At 49.0% G+C, this 16,339-nt stretch overlaps 1 protein-coding gene across 1 annotated transcript; it reads right to left on the bottom strand.

Annotated features, from left to right (window-relative positions):
* Positions 1–14,641: 14,641 nt before the first annotated feature.
* Positions 14,642–15,565, bottom strand: LOC137677529 (olfactory receptor 14C36-like). The gene has a single exon (XM_068424834.1). The coding sequence runs from the start codon at positions 15,563–15,565 to the stop codon at positions 14,642–14,644; it is 924 nt and encodes a 307-aa protein (XP_068280935.1).
* Positions 15,566–16,339: the final 774 nt, after the last annotated feature.

Genomic DNA, 16,339 nt, shown 5'->3' with positions numbered 1-16,339 from the left:
CATGGGGCCCGGCAGCCCCGTGCCGCAGCACTGCAGCTCCCAGCATGGCCTGGAACAACATGGGGCCCGGCAGCCCCGTGCCCCAGCACTGCAGCTCCCAGCATGGCCCCGGGGCACCTTCCTGCACCCTGACCCTGCAGACACCGTCCCCCGGCCCGAGGGCAGAGGGTGAGAGGGGAAAGGGAGGGGAGAGAGAAAGGGAGAGGCAGGGACAGGAGCAGGGCAGGGAGAAGAGAAGGGTGGGGAACGGTGGAGAGAGAGAAACAGAGGGTGCGGGTCTGGACAGGAAGGCAGAGAGGGACACAACAGCGATGGCCTCCAGGGTGGAGACAAGGAAGAGCAGAAGGGGATGGGGAGCAGGAGGGAGGCCCAGAGAGAAGGGAGAAGGCCCGGCCAGCTGAGCAGGGAGACAGGCAGGGAGCGGGGGAAAGTCTGCAGGAGGGATGGGAAAATATGGCCAGGAAGCTGGACACGGCAACCGAAAAAAAAGAGAAGGACAGGGAGCGGGAGAGAGAGATGTGGGGAAAGAAAAATAGCAACAGGCTATAGGGCAGAGAGGGGCTAAAAAAAGAAGATCAGGGAGCTGGACAGAGAAAGAAAGAGAAAAAAAGAAAATAGTGATGGGCTAAAGGCAGAGAGGGAGGTAAAAACTGGGGGCAGGGAGACAGACAGAGAACGATGGGAGAGAGACCAAAAATAGCAATTCTGGGCAGCTGCCCCCATTTCTGGAGCACTGCCCAGGAACTGCATCACCGGGATCCTCCAGAAACGTGCTCCCTGCAAAAGCCCTGCCCTGGGCCCGATCCTGCGCCCTAATACTGGTTACGATCATCACGTTGCAGAGTAGGCAGGACTGGGGAAAAAAAACACGACTGGGAGAAAAAAATCACTCGTTTTTCGACCACGTAGGTTCAAGGTTTGCCCAATTGAACATGGTGCCATCTTCTACATCTGTCTGTCTATAGCTAGTAATATGTATGTTTGTATAGGCTGTGGTGTGCTTTTTCTTTCTTGCAATAGAAATTGTTTGGAGTGTATTTTTTGCTATTTTCACATTGTATCACTTATCTTTTGTTTTTAAATACTTTTTTTTTTTTGCCTAATGATTTTTGAAAATGTTACCAAAAGCCACTGAGAAACCACTGTTGTTGGTTTGGGGATTCAAACAAATACCCAAACCAACATATCCTCTACGTTTTGAGGACAGTTTTGTGCAGCTGCATGATTCCTTTTCATGTCCTTAAATAGCTGGGTATCTTTTCCTAAAACTGTATAATTGAAGTGATATTCATAATACATAAACGTCTTTAATATAGATTGCCATGAATTTAAGAACTGTTGCTACACAAAGTGGTATTCTAAAGTTCTGCATTTGACCTTTCCACTTGATCTGATGGAACAGTTTAGCTTCATAGTTCGTCTGCAAATGGAAATACCTAAACGGCAGCGTACAAATTGTGGCACAAGGTTAGAGCCTGGTGCATTTGTGGGTAAAATCCCTGTCATTTTTCTTAACTTCTGCCTGCAGTACATTTTTGGATCTGGGTGACTTCAGGGTTACATGCTGCTTTAATAACCCAAAGTTCAAGCCTTTCTTTAGTATACCACCACCTTGAATTTCTATGTGGAAAAGGGCAGTATTTAAAAAACATCCATGAAGTCTGGCTCTGTGTTCTGTGAAGAATACAGCCTCTGGTTCTTGTGGAATGATAGACAATCAACTTAAAATTGAAAACCTTTTGTATGTAAGTCTAAAAACACTAAGTCGAAATCTGACATCTCTAATTCTGTCACTGATGGGTTCGAATGCCTTTTTGGACATGAATGCCTCTCCTTGTGAGTTTGAATCAGTTTAACTGGCCCAGTGACTCTAGTCATTAACGTAATGCATTTATGTAAAGCACGTTTACATTATTGGATCTAATTCAGATGGGTTTTTATTTCTTGAAAAGAGTTATTTTTCTTTTTGTTTACTAGCATGTGTGTAAACATGTCGCATGTTCAGTAATAAGGTTAACATTCTCTTAGCCTCGTGTGTTCCCTGGCATGTCTGTATTACATTTCTGAGTAGCACTTTACCATAAGCTAACCTATATGTCTCAGGGAAAAAAAAAAAAAAAAAAAGGAGAAATCCTGGAGTTTCCATCTTGTTTGCTCTGACTGTGCCTGATTTGGGTTGTGGTTAGTCATAGCGAGGGTGGAAGCCTTGCATCTCTCTTCACAAGTCCTCTCTCCCACTGTAAAAGTGCTGCAGCCTCAGGTGCTTCTGGTGTTGGAGACACCGTTAGCTCTATTCTTAAAGGTAACTCACATCTTGGTCTAAAGTGTGGGGATTTTCTTTCGGTTTGACTTTTTTTAAAACACATATTTGTGTATGCATTTCAAAGCAGAACCTGGATTTTAGTGTGGCAGTAATAAAGCACTGGAAAGCTTGCCAATTATTGTTGAACAGTAAAGCAGCAAAAGTAAAATGAGTTAAGATTTTTTTTCAAAGGCTGCACAAAAGCTTATACTTTGAATATTCCTTCATTGTCTTGCTCTTCTGTTAGCTGTAATTCTACACTTCCAAATTCATGCTGCTGCCCTGCTGTTACTACAGCCAAAGCAAGAAAGTGGATCCTTTTTTCTTAGTATTACGATTTCAGTAACTGTAGGGATCTCTGGCTGGTATTTGTCCTTAGGGGCTGTAGAAATGCAGGAGCCACGCCCATTGTGTTAGCACCATCAAGCACAACTGTGATCCTTCCTGGCTGAATTTTTAGTTTAGCCAAGCTATCGGGTTTGAGGAAACCGCTCTAATTTAAATGTAGCACTCCAGCAGAGAGATTAGCCTTTTCCTCCTATTTTCTGTCCCCTTTCCTACTTGCTTTACGTTAGTTTCTGTTTAGTCTTCTGTTTGAAATGAGAGCTAATACATTGACTGTCAGTTCTGTTTTTTTGGGGAGTTTTTTTTCTTGGATAGTTTTGGGTTTTTTTCCCAATTCTCCTGCAGTATTGTCTTAGTGTTTCATACAAGTTTCGTGGAGATGTTGTTTCTACTTGAGTGATTGGAGGGACTGGCAGGAAATCCTTCAGTAGAAAGTTAAAGGAAAACCAAAAGAATGTAGGATCATTGGAAGATGGCTGTTGGGCAAACTTACTAAACAGTACGTGAATTATCTATTTACTGCTTTTGATAACTGTTTAGTAAAAAGGAGTGCTATCACCTCCTTTAAGAAATTAGACTGTTGCCTGAAAGCCATAGAATAACTGCTTCCTAAAAAAATACAAGAACTAATTAATTGTTTCTGTACTGTTATGTTTCAGTTCCTGGTCAAGACTAGGCTGTTTAATGCTGTACTCCAATAGAAAGCTTTCCTAATTTCTTGTTTACTTCTGAAAAACCACAAAATGATCGTGGTTGTGCCTGCCCTGAGAGAACATAGGCCTGTTTTCCCTCATGTGAAAAAGAGTGGTATATGGAGCACGAAGCTTCAAAAGACTTGATCAGGCTTCCTTTTAACAGAATGCGGTATAAAATGTTCTGAAAAGAAGGAAAGTTAAATGTTCTGCTAAGACTTGCAATGGAAGGACGGTCTCTTTTTCCACACCTGGGTGTTCCTCTCCAAAGGCTCATTGTCAAGAACTTTTTAGTTAGTAGTACGGTGATGTAAATAATTCTTAAATGGTGTGAGTTACTCTGAGTCTTAGCAATCCCTTGTTTGCATCCCTGTGCTCAGGAGGTGCCTCAGAAACTCTGTTTGGGCATTGCTTATGTCAGACAAGTAACCGTAGGCCTTTCTGAAGCATGGCTCATGGGTGAGATAGTTCCTAGGCCATAACAGAAGGGTTTCTGTTTGCATCTGCAAGAACTCAGGAGCAAACCCTGCTGACAGAAACCCTCAGAAGAAAGGGAAGAATAGAGAAAGAACAGATCAGTGGAGTTATGCTGCTTTCCCCAGATGCTGTCACACCTCCTGGCACGGTGACTCTGGGTATGGCTGCTCCCAGGGTGTTTTCTGACCTTTTCCAGTGCTCACCACCAGAGATCTGTCGTCCCTGGAGGAAGGGTGGCCTCCCCCTTCTTTGTGCACCGTACCCCTAGGATCTTGTCACACTGCATAGCCTCCTTCGCAAACAGAAGCGGCCCATGGGGGACGTCTTCAAGGAGGCTGGTGTGGGCAGGAGGAAGATGCCGGGAGAAAACTTCATTCAAGTCATCAAAGGGCTATGTAGGGAGCAGAACGGGGAGTGAACTGCTGCCACTGCTATACGTCCTTTTGTGCAGACCCAGGGTGGTTTCAGTGGAGGAAATGGTGGTGGTTCAGCAAGGGGCACTTTCTCTTGTCCTATCCTCAGAGGACAACTGCCACAGTCTGGAAAGCTGGAGGGGAAAGGGAAGGCAAGGATGCAAGAGGTTGGGTGTCATCTAGAGCGGGTTGAGGGAGCGAGGGTACCCGTTGCCTCATGGTCTCCAAAGAGAGTCGCTGCTCAGTAGTGTGGCTGCCCAGATCCTGCTGCAGACACTGAACTGGCATCACGTTTCCCAGTGTCGATACTCGACCTTTCCCCCACCAGTCTCATGTATATATTCCCCCTGTGATGCCTTCCAGCACATCTCTGTGCAGCACTGCTCACCCTGAGCCTCACTTCCCATGGGGTACAGTGAGACGGAGCTGTGAGGAGCACGCTCAGGGCTCCGAGGGTCTGGCAGTGCAGGTGTTAACAGCTACTGTAGTCCAAGCCAAAATAAGCCTTCTGGAAGCCCAGGGGGATGGGAAGTTTGGCGTGTTAACAGCCAAGATGTCTGCAGAAGGCAGCGAAAGCCCAGTAAAGCCCAGTAAATGTTAATGCTGTTGTTAATGCTTAAACCTCGGCAGGTTTCCTTTGTGCTGTGCTTCCCTGCAGAGCAACAGCAAATCTCATCCCACCCACCAGTGGGGCAAGCCTTGATGATTTGTGATCACACTGCCATTTTCTGTTTTGGTTGCCAGACCAAAGTTCCCATAAGAGACAAGGATCAGGAGGACGTGGTCAACAACCAATCTTGTTGATTTCCTTGAAACAGGGGAATTTTACAAGCAGTGGAGATCTGACTGAAGGTCAAAAGCAGTGTCTGGAGATGAGGAAAGGACAGTGCAGAGAGACCAGAGCAAGGAAGAGGAGCACAGTGTGCTGAGAGAGCATCTCTGTCTCCTCCTTGAAGGGAGATGCCAGAGTGGATCCAGAATATGGCTCCCGGACACCATATAGCGGCCTATAGCAGCGTGACCAGGAGGAGAGTGCTGGGGGAGAGCTTGAGAAGTCGGGGGACGTGCAGTCCTGCAGTCAGCCCAATGGCAGGAGAGAGGTTATTCAGTCCTTTGGGTTGGGCTCAAAGCCTGGAGCCTGAGGTGTAACGTCCTGTCCTGGGTTTTGTTAGTATTGATCATGCAGCTGATCAAAACCAGACCCTTTCTCCAGCTGTTGGTGGCAGCTGGAAAACAGAGGTTCAGCAGACCTTGCTTTTTAAAACCTAACCCAGAGCAGAAGGCTTGTCGTGGTGCCTGTGTGGTCTTTAACTGCAGCTTTCACATCTTTGAGAGAAGGGGCCTTTGGCTGCCCGTTTGCAGTACTGACTGTTTTGCAGATTAACCATACTTTGTACGCATGGACATGGACAAGCAAATGCTTCAGGCAACTGCAAAGTAGAGGTGGCGGCAGTCTGTAATATTTCTGACAGGATCAAAAGCTAAAGGATGTTTCCGTTCAAAGAGCTGAGTCTGTTGGGAGCTCCAGTCTCCAAAATTCCCAACCCCGTGTGTTAAACAGTGATCAGCCCTGTTGTTTCTTCCTGCTACTCTCTAACATAGTTTCTCTGGGCTTTTTCTTTCGTTGGTTTTCAGTCCCTGGTAGGTGTACAAGCTCAGTTCCATCAAACCACTTGCAATCCTGCCACTTGCCTACCTTCTGCAAGGGGCCAAGCCAAAGGGATGAAGCCTCATGCTTGTACCAAGCCAGAAGCAAAGTTAAAGCACTGAGAAGTTCCCCCAGTCAACCCTGAGCTGGAGTGCAGGTATCTAAGCTGGGATGAGAAGGAAGAGCCTGGAAAATAACTCATCGTCAGGAGTCGATGGAAGAAGGTACAGTGTATGTGGCACCTGGGATTAAGTGATATGCTCAGTTTTGTGCCTGGATCAGTACATGGACTGAGCCCCAGTTGAGAGCAGAAATTTTTGTTACTCATTGTGGATGCCAGAGTGCTGTTCCTGCTCTCTCCTCCCCAGTGCATTAATTTAATCATAGAATCACAGAATCATTCAGGTTGGAAGAGCCCTCTGGGATGATCGAGTCCAACCATTGCCCTGACACCACCATGTCAACTAGACCATGGCACTGGGTGCCATGTCCAGTCTTTTCTTAAACCCCTCCAGAGATGGTGACTCCACCACCTCCCTGGGCAGCCCCTTCCAATGGCTAATGACCCTTGCTGAGAAGAAATGCTTCCTAATGTCCAACCTGATTCTCCCCTGGCCAAGCTTGAGGCTGTGTCCTCTTGTCCTATTGCCAGTTGCCTGGGAGAAGAGGCCGACTGCCACTGCGCTACAACCTCCCTTCAGGTAGTTGTAGACTGCGATAAGGTCACCCCGGAGCCTCCTCTGTGTATATGCAGAGCCTTGACAATGCTGCTGTGTGGGCACCGTGGATGTGAATGGCAGGTTTTCTGCATATTTGTGACTGATCTTTCTTGTTGCTTTTAAACAGGAAAATGTTGTTACGTACTGCCCAGGAACTAAAGAAATGCAAAGAACTGACGAAGCAAGAGGTGCCAATCAAGGAGGGAGTGTAGGTTAGTTGTGGTTTTAAATATTCTTGACTGTGTTGTAGCCAAAAGCCTTGTCTTAAACAATTGAAACGAGCTGCACTACAGGGTGTTTTTCATCCCTGCACAATACTGTCTTGCTACAGACTTTACCAGCCACAGCCATGGACTCTGAGCCTGTACTGTAGTGAGGTACAGCGGCAGCAGCGACAGCAGCGGCAGCAGCGGCAGTGACTGAGGTGAGTGCGGGGCGAAGGCGAGATCGGGCTGTACCAGGCGGTTTTCATACTCTGGGCCCCCCTGAGCAGCAGCCCCGAGCTGCTTCCCCCCTCCCCGGGCCCGGAAGTTCCCGGCACCAAATCAGGAGAGGAGGGGGTGTAGCACCACCTCCTGTTGATTGGGTGATAAAAAGCCTCCTGGAGAGGGAGAGTCATCAGTGACTGTGTGTCCCAGGGCAGGGGAGGCCACAGCCATTTGCAGCTCGTTGGGGAGGGCACTGACTCCCTCCCAGTGCACAAGGAGAGGAAGGCGCCAAGGAGCTGTGAAGCAGGGGTGTCACCAGGAGGTGTTTCCCAGCTCAGTGAAAGAACAATGGTCTCCACCCGGCGGAAGACCAAAGTGGATGTGGGAACCCAGACAGAGCTCCCACGGAAGGAGGCGATGGTGCAGGTTGCAGGCTGCAGGGAATGCCACAGCGTCTCCGTGGTTTCAGGGGGCTGTGTGCGCTGTGAGCAAGTAGATGATCTGCTCGGCCGAGCGGCACAGCTGCAAAGCCAGGTTGAAAGGCTTCAAGCCGAAGTAGAAAGGCTTAGGAGCATTCGGGAGGCTGAAATGGAGATAGACTGATGGAGCCAGGCTCTGCCCTCCCTGCAACAAAAATGGGAGCACCTGCCAGAGAGCTCCCAGGATCAAGGGACCCCTGTACTCTACCCCTCTTGGGTGGAAAACAATAACCTAGAGGAAAGGACTGAGTGGAGGCAAGTCTATGGCCGTGGCAAAAGGCGAGTGCCCTCCTTGCCTACCTTGCCTCCACAGGTGCCTCTGAGCAATAGATATGAAGCCCTAGTGGAATACAGCCGGTCCAACGGGGATGTGGTGGAGAGGCAACCTATATCAGAGGTCCCACCACAGTCAGAAAAACCTGACAGGCGTATAGCTACCTCCTCCACAAGGAAGAAGAGAAGAGTTTTAGTGGTTGGAGACTCCTTCCTAAAGGGAACTGAGGGCCCAATATGCAGAGCTGACCCCCATCACAGGGAGGTCTGCAGCCTGCCTGGAGCCCGAATCAGGGATATCACCAGGCAACTCCCCAACCTGGTGAAGGCCACGGACTACTACCCCCTGCTGATCTTCCAGACAGGTGGGGAAGAAGCTGCATCCCGTAGTCTGAAGGGGATGAAGAAAGACTACAAGGCCCTAGGATGGTTGGTGATAGTCTGGGGCACAAGTTGTTTTCTTCTCCCTCCTTCCATTTTCGGGTGATTACGTGGGATGGAATAGTAGGATTCTCTCTATAAAAGCCTGGCTACGAGACTGGTGCTACAGGCAGGGCTTTGGGTTCTTTGATAATGGCTGGTTTTATAAGACACCAGGCTTGACGGTAATACATGGGAAAGGTTTATATAGTAGGGGTGAAAGGATTCTGGGACAGGAATTAGCAGGGCTCATTCAGAGAGCTTTAAACTAGATTCGAAGGGGGATGGGGTAGTAGCTGGGCTTGCACCACTGGGGCAACGCTCTAGTGTTGAGGTAGACCAGGAGGCCTCCCATCCCCCTGGGGTGAAATCGGTGTGCCCAGCTCGCTCCCTGAAATGCCTGTACACCAATGCACGCAGCATGGGGAATAAACAGGAGGAGTTGGAAATCCGTGTTCGGTCGGATCTAGTGGCAATTACAGAGACTTGGTGGGACGCCTCGCATGACTGGAATGTGGTCATGGATGGCTATGTCCTGTTCAGGAAAGACAGGCCACTAAGGAGAGGTGGTGGAGTTGCTCTTTATGTGAGTGAGCAGCTAGAATGTATTGAGTTCTGTCCAGGGGCGGATCAGGAGCGAGTTGAGAGTTTGTGGGTGTGAATTAAGGGGCAGGCTGGCAGGGGTGATTCTGTTGTGGGTGTCTATTACAGGCCACCGGATCAGGATGAGCACGGAGATGAGGCCTTCTACAGGCAGCTGAGAGCAGTCTCTCAATTACAGGGCCTGGTTGTCGTGGGGGATTTCAACTACCCTGATATTTGCTGGGAGGCCTACTCAGCCAGCCATCCTCAGTCCAGGAGGTTCCTCCAGTGCATTGATGATAACTTTCTGATGCAAATGGTGGATGAGCCAACTAGGAGAGGAACGCTGCTGGATCTTATCCTCACTAACAAGGAGGGTCTGGTTGAAGAGGTGAAGGTTGAGGGTAGCCTTGGTTGTAGTGACCATGAGATGGTAGAGTTCAGGATCTCATGTGGCAGGAACAGAATAGCTAGCAGAATCACAACCCTGGACTTCAGGAGGGCCAACTTTGGCCTTTTCAAGCAATTGCTAGGGGAAATCCCATGGGACAGGGTACTAGAAGGTAAGGGGCCCAAGATAGTTGTTTAGCATTTAAGGACTGCTTCTTCCAGCTCAAGATCGGAGCATCCCAGCAGGTAGGAAGTCAAGGAAGGGTACCAGGAGACCTGCATGGTTAAACAGGGAACTGCTGGGCAAACTCAAGTGGAAGAAGAGGGTGTACAGATCATGGAAGGAGGGGCTGGCCACTTGGGAGGAATAGAAGTCTGTTGTCAGAGGATGTGGGGAGGCAACTAGGAAAGTTAAGGCCTCCTTGGAATTAAACCTTGCAAGAGAGGTCAAGACAACAGAAAGGGCTTCTTCAAATACATTGCAGGTAAAACCAACACTAGAGGGCAATGTAGGCCCACTGATGAATGAGGTGGGGGCCCTGGAGACAGAGGATAAAAGAAGGCAGAGTTACTGAATGCCTTCTTTGCCTCTGTCTATACTGCTGGAGGCTGTCCTGAGGAGCCCCGGACTCCTGAGGCCTCAGAAGAAGTCAGGATAGAGGAGGAATCTGTCTTTGGTAGATGAAGGCTGGGTCAGGGACCAATTAAGCAATCTGGACATCCCATAAATCCATGGGCCCTGATGGGATGCACCCGCAGGTGCTGAGGGAGCTGGCGGAAGTCATTGCTAGGCCACTCTCCATCATCTTTGCTAAGTCGTGGGTAACGGGAGAGGTGCCTGAGGACTGGAGGAAAGCGAATGTCACTCCAGTCTTCAAAAAGGGCAGAAGGAGGACCCGGGTAACTATAGACCAGTCAGCCTCACCTCCATCCCCAGAAAGGTGATGGAACAACTTGTTCTTGGTGCTGTCTCTAGGCACATCAAGGATAGGGGGATCATTAGGGGCAGTCAACATGGCTTCACCAAGGGGAAGTCATGCTTAACCAACTTGATAGCCTTTTATGAGGATGTTACCCGGTGGATAGATGATGGTAAAGCTGTGGATGTGGTCTATCTCAATTTCAGTAAAGCGTTTGACACGGTCTCCCACAGCATCCTCGCAGCTAAACTGAGGAAGTGTGGTCTGGATGATCGGGTAGTGAGGTGGATTGTGAACTGGCTGAAGGAAAGAAGCCAGAGAGTGGTGGTCAATGGGACAGAGTCCAGTTGGAGGCCTGTGTCTAGCGAAGTCCCTCAAGGGTCGGTACTGGGACCAGTTCTATTCAATGTATTCATTAATGACTTGGATGAGGGAATAGAGTGCACTGTCAGCAAGTTCACTGATGACACCAAAATGGGAGGAGTGGCTCATACACCGGAAGGCTGCGCAGCCATTCAGAGAGACCTGGACAGGCTGGAGAGTTGGGCGGGGAGAATTTAATGAAATATAACAAGGGCAAGTGTAGAGTCCTGCATCTGGGCAAGAACAACCCCATGTACCAGTACAAGTTGGGGGCAGACCTGTTGGAGAGCAGCGTAGGGGAAAGGGACCTGGGGGGTCCTAGTGGACAGCAGGATGACCATGAGCCAGCAGTGTGCCCTTGTGGCCAAGAAGGCCAATGGCAATCCTGGGGTGTATTAGAAGGGGTGTGGTTAGCAGGTCAAGAGAAGTTCTCCTCCCCTTCTACTCTGCCTCTGGTGAGGCCGCATCTGGAATATTGTGTCCAGTTCTGGGCCCCTCAGTTCAAGAAGGACAGGGAACTGCTAGAGAGAGTCCAGCGCAGAGCCACGAAGATGATGAAGGGAGTGGAACATCTCCCTTATGAGGAGAGGCTGAGGGAGCTGGGTCTCTTTAGCTTGGAGAAGAGGAGACTGAGGGGTGACCTCATTAATGTTTATAAATATGTAAAGGGCAAGTGTCATGAGAATGGAGCCAGGCTCTTCTCAGTGACACATCTTGACAGGACAAGGGGCAATGGGTGCAAGCTGGAACACAGGAGGTTCCACATAAATATGAGGAAAAACTTCTTTACGGTGAGGGTGACCGAACACTGGAACAGGCTGCCCAGAGAGGTTGTGGAGTCTCCTTCTCTGGAGACATTCAAAACCTGCCTGGACGCGTTCCTGTGTGATATGATCTAGGTAATCCTGCTCTGGCAGGGGGATTGGACTAGATGATCTTTCGAGGTCCCTTCCAATCCCTAACATTCTGTGATTCTGTGATTCTGTGAAACTGCACCTTTACCAGTCCCTGGGACCATAAGGGCTGTATCCAATGATGCTGAGAGAGGTATTCACCAGGAGGTGCTGGTCTGTTATGATCCCAGTAAGAAAGGCACTCAGACTCCATGAGGTATCATTCAGCATGCTGTTCATTAGTGCTAGCACTGTAAGGAGAGAATCATATAGCTAATCTTATGTCCCATTTGATGGTGGGAACCCCAGGTGGTGTAGCATTGAACGGGCCTCCGACCTACATGCAGCATGCCATAGAAGAGAGCGTCCTGGTTTGGACATTCAAGGTACTACAGGATTTTCTTACAAGGAAATTACACTATTCATCATTTCTACAGTCAAACAGAAATTACATTCTCATGAGAACTTCTTGCTGCACTGTCAGACACAGGAAAGTCACGCAAGTGGCATGATGGCCAATATAGATTGGGAGCTGCCTGCAGGCTCCTCTGTGACAGAAAGCTGCTGAGGTTGTCCTGTGGCCAAGGGATGTGTCCAGCACAGCACAGCACATCTGTGAAGATCACACTGTACATGTAGCACAGAACAGCACAGTACTAACTGCTCAAGTTTCTCTGTGAGAAGGCTGTCCTTCACCCTGGTGCCACAGATGAGGTGCTGCAGCCCAAATGCACACTGCCAGGAAGAGCTGTAAGTCCATTGCTTGTCACAGAACTGTGATGTTTTTGGATTAAAGGAGTAGAATAGAATTGCATAGCATAGACTAGACTAGACTAGAGCAGAATAAAATAGAATAGAACAGATCAAACCAGAGTAGAATAGTTCAGTTGGAAGGGATTTACAACCATCATCTAATCCAACTGCCTGACCACTTCAGGGCTGACCAAAAGTTAAAGCATGTTGTTAAGGGCATTTTCCAAAGGCCTCTTAAACACTGACAGGCTTGGGGCATGGACCACCTCTCCAGGAAGCCTGTTCCACTGTTTGACCACCCTCCTGGTAATGAAATGCTTCCCTATGTCAAGTCTGAACCTCCCATGACAGATGCACCTTTGAACCATTCCCACACTCCCTGTTACTGGATACCAGGGAGAAGAGCTCAGCACCTTCCTCTCCAATGTGCCGCCTCAGGAAGCTGTAGAGAGTGATGAGGTCACCCCTCAGCCTCCTTTTCTCCAAACTAGACAAACTCTGAGTCCTCAGCCACTCCTCAAAGGACATGCCTTCCAGCCCTTTCAACAGCTTTGTTGCCCTGCTCTGGATGCATTCAAGTACCTTAATAAACTTCTTAAATTGTGGGGCCCAGAAGCACACACAGAACTCAAGGTGAGGCCACACCAACATTAACTACAGTGGGATAATCCCCTCTTTTGACCGGCTGGTTATACCATGTTTGATGCACCCCAGGATGTGGTTTGCCCTCTTAGCTGCCAGGGCACACTGCTGGCTCCTGTCGGCCAGCCTGCTGTTGACCAGCACCCCCAGATCCCTTTCTGCAGAGCTCTTCTTCAGTCACTCCTCTCCCAGTTTATACTTATGTCTGGCATTACTCCATCCCAGGTACAGAATCTGGCATTTGTTCTTGTTAAAATTCATGCCATTGATGATTCCCCAATGCTCCAATCTACCTTGATTCCTCTGCAAGGCCTCTCGTCCCTTTGAGAGAGTCAACAGCACCTCCTGGTTGAGTATCATCAGCAAACTTGCTAAGGGTGCATTCAACCCCTGCATCCAGATCATTGATAAAAATTTTCACGGAACTGGCCCTAGAATTGAGCCCTGAGGAACACTGCTGGTGACTGGTCACCAGCCAGATGTAGTCCCATTCAGCACAACTCTTTGAGCTCTGCTCTTCAGCCAGTTCCTCACCCAGGGCGCCGTGAACCTGCTCTTCCCACAGTTGGACAACTTGTCCAGAAGGATGCCGTGATGGACAGTATCAAAAGCCTTACTAAAATCCAGAAAAACTACATTCACTGCCTTCCGTTCATCTACTGGATGGGTGACCTTATGGTAGAAAGATATCAAATGAGTTAGACTGGCCTTTCCCTTCGAGAACCCATGTTGACTGTGCCTGATGATTGCATTGTCCTTTAAATGCCTTTCAGTAGTATCCAGTATGATCTTCTCCATAATTTTTCCAGGTACTGAGGTTAGACTAACAGGTCTGTAGTTTCCTGGGTCTTCTCTCGTGCTCTTCTTCTAAATTGGAAGAACACTGGCTAGCTTCTGGTCATCAGGGACCTCCCCAGACTCCCAAGATCTTTGGTAATGGTGGAGGGGTCCTGCTGTAACATCCGCTGAGCCCCTGCTCTGAGCTCCCTTTCTAATCAGTGAGCATGGAGGGTGACACTCACAGAAAAGAGCGGGTGGCATTTGAGGTGCCAGGGGTGGTCCAAGACATGTACAGGTGTCGGCTAGCCTGACAGAAATTTGAGGGACCCACATCCTTCCCCTGCATCAACACTAGAGGTGAGTGGGCCTCCACTGAATGAAGGTGACATTAACCACTCTCCAGACTCCCCTCCCCGTGCTGCTGAGTCCCTGCTGCTTCCTCCGGGCAAGGCCTTGGTTGCCTGTGGATACACCAATTCAGTTTTTTCTGTCAGATGACTCCATCTTGGGTGATCTCTCACTTTGTGGGACTCCATTCAGTACCCACCCCAGGCACTCACTCCCCTTGGAGAGCCCGGGGGTTCTCCAGGAAGCTCCAGTTTCCCCTTGAGAACAAAGATGTCTGCCATGTCTTATATGTGACAGCCTTGGGTATATCACTCAGTGACCAGCCATTGCTTCCACTGTCACTAGATGCTAATGAGTGAGTTCTAAAGCCAGTCCTCAATCTCTAGCAGGTCACAGTGTGACTGAGAGGTTTTTGTTCATGCAGCTGTGCGGAACCCTAAGGAACAGTCCTTTTGGGGATGTGATTGCTCAAGCCTACTCCTGACAAGAGCATTGGAAGGAAAGACCAATGTTTGTTCATGGCACAGAGGAGATCCCATTTTATTACAGAGATGCTGTGAAAAGTTCAGCCCTGACCTGGCATTAGACACCATTAGAGAGGCTCTAGATAAGAGATAGTGGGTTAGTGTCCCTGTAGAAGTGGAAGGAATCAAACATATCTGTAGGAACATTTTAACAAAAAACTAAGAATGAAAATAATGATGAAGAGAGCAAAAAAAGTTCAGGACTAGTGCAGAATATCCTGTGAGTCATTTGTGCAAGGGGATGGGAAATTTATTGCTGTGTAAAAGGTGTCCATAAAATCAGTTTCCTAATGGTGTTCTTGAGCTCCTGGTTCCTCATGCTGTAAATGAGGAGGTTCAGAGCTGGAGGCATCACCGAGTACAGAACGGCCAGCACAAGATCAGGGGATGGGGAGGAGATGATGGGGGGCTTCAGGTAGGAAAACGATGCTGTGCTAACAAACAGGGAGATCACAACCAGGTGAGGGAGGCAGGTGGAAAAGGCTGTGTGCCATCCTTGCTCAGAGGGGATCCTCAGCACGGCCCTGAAGATCTGCACATAGGACACCACGATGAAAACAAAACACCATAAGTCCACAAAGACATTAACCACAAGAACCCCAGCTTCTCTGCGGTAAAAGTCTGAGCAGGAGAGCTTGAGGATCTGTGGGATTTCACAGAAGAACTGGTCCACAACACTGCTTTGGCAGAGTGGTAGTGAAAATGTATTGGCCGTGTGCAGCACAGCATGGAGAAAGCCACTGTCCCACGCAGCTGCTGCCATGTTGACACAAGCTCTGCTGCCCAGCAGGGTCCTGTAGTGCAGGGGTTTGCAGATAGCAACACAGCGGTAATATGCCATCACGGTGAGAAGATACAATTCTGTTGTCATCAAAAAGACAAAAAGAAAGACCTGGGCAGCACAACTTTGGTAGGAGATGGCCCTGGTGTCCCAGAGGGAATTGGCCATGGCTTTGGGGACAGTGGTCAGGTCAAGAAGGGAGAGGTTGAGGAGGAAGAAGTAGATGGGGGTGTGGAGGTGGTGGTCACAGGCTACAGTGGTGATGATGAGTCCATTTCCCAGGACGGCAGCCAGGTAGATGCCCAGGAAGAGCCAGAAGTGCAAGAGCTGCAGCTCCCTCATGTCTGCAAACACCAGTAAGAAGAACTCGGTGATGGAGTTGCTGTTGGACATTTGCTGCCTCTGGACATGGAGGACTGTCACAGAAGGAAAAGGCAGTGGCAGACAAGTGTGAAGAGACTTTGAGTAAAACCTGTGCCATTGCTTCGTAGACACCTCCCCGCAACATAACCACTCTTTTTTCTTTCTCTGGGGGAAACCTTCATTCAGCCTCTTGACTTGAGCTTCATTTTCTACAGCTAAGTGTGCTGTGATGGGCAGGGCCTCTGCCCATGGCTTCTTGAGAAGTCAGCCCTGCCCCAATGCAGTGGGTACATGGGAATGTGGTGGGGGGAGGAGGGCCTGGGTTTGATATTTGATAGGTTGAATTAATCAGATGAAATCACTTCTAATTTAGAAGGGTTTGTCAGACTCTGCATGCCCAGTCCTAAGGAATGTGGGTGGCAGAGAGCAGTTGTAGGCAATCGTTTTTTCCTCCTCCCCCATCATACCCTTTGAGTGTTCTCTGAAATCAGAAATCCTGAGCACTTCTGCTGCACTCAGAGCGACCAGCTGTGAGACCTGGGAAGCAACAGAATTCACTGTGGCCTAGTGCAGAGTGAAGGGAACAGGTCGAGCCTGTTCCCAGCTGTTCTATGCTTGCAACTTTCTGAGATGGAGGGGATCGCACTCCAATGTTACTCTGAAAAGACCCCAGGCACTGCTGAGAGCAGAGGGATCCACTGCAGACAACGAAATGTCTCACCCTTTCTCAAGGTCTCAGCACCCCGCTTCTAGTCAGGGACACACATGGCTCATTTCACCAACCCAACAGCATTTCCTTGGCTG

The sequence above is a fragment of the Nyctibius grandis genome, unplaced genomic scaffold (assembly GCF_013368605.1).
Source record: "Nyctibius grandis isolate bNycGra1 unplaced genomic scaffold, bNycGra1.pri scaffold_88_arrow_ctg1, whole genome shotgun sequence".
NCBI lineage: Eukaryota > Metazoa > Chordata > Aves > Nyctibiiformes > Nyctibiidae > Nyctibius > Nyctibius grandis.
The sequence above is the reverse complement of the archived record's forward strand: the minus strand, read 5'-3'. Positions and strand labels throughout refer to the sequence as shown.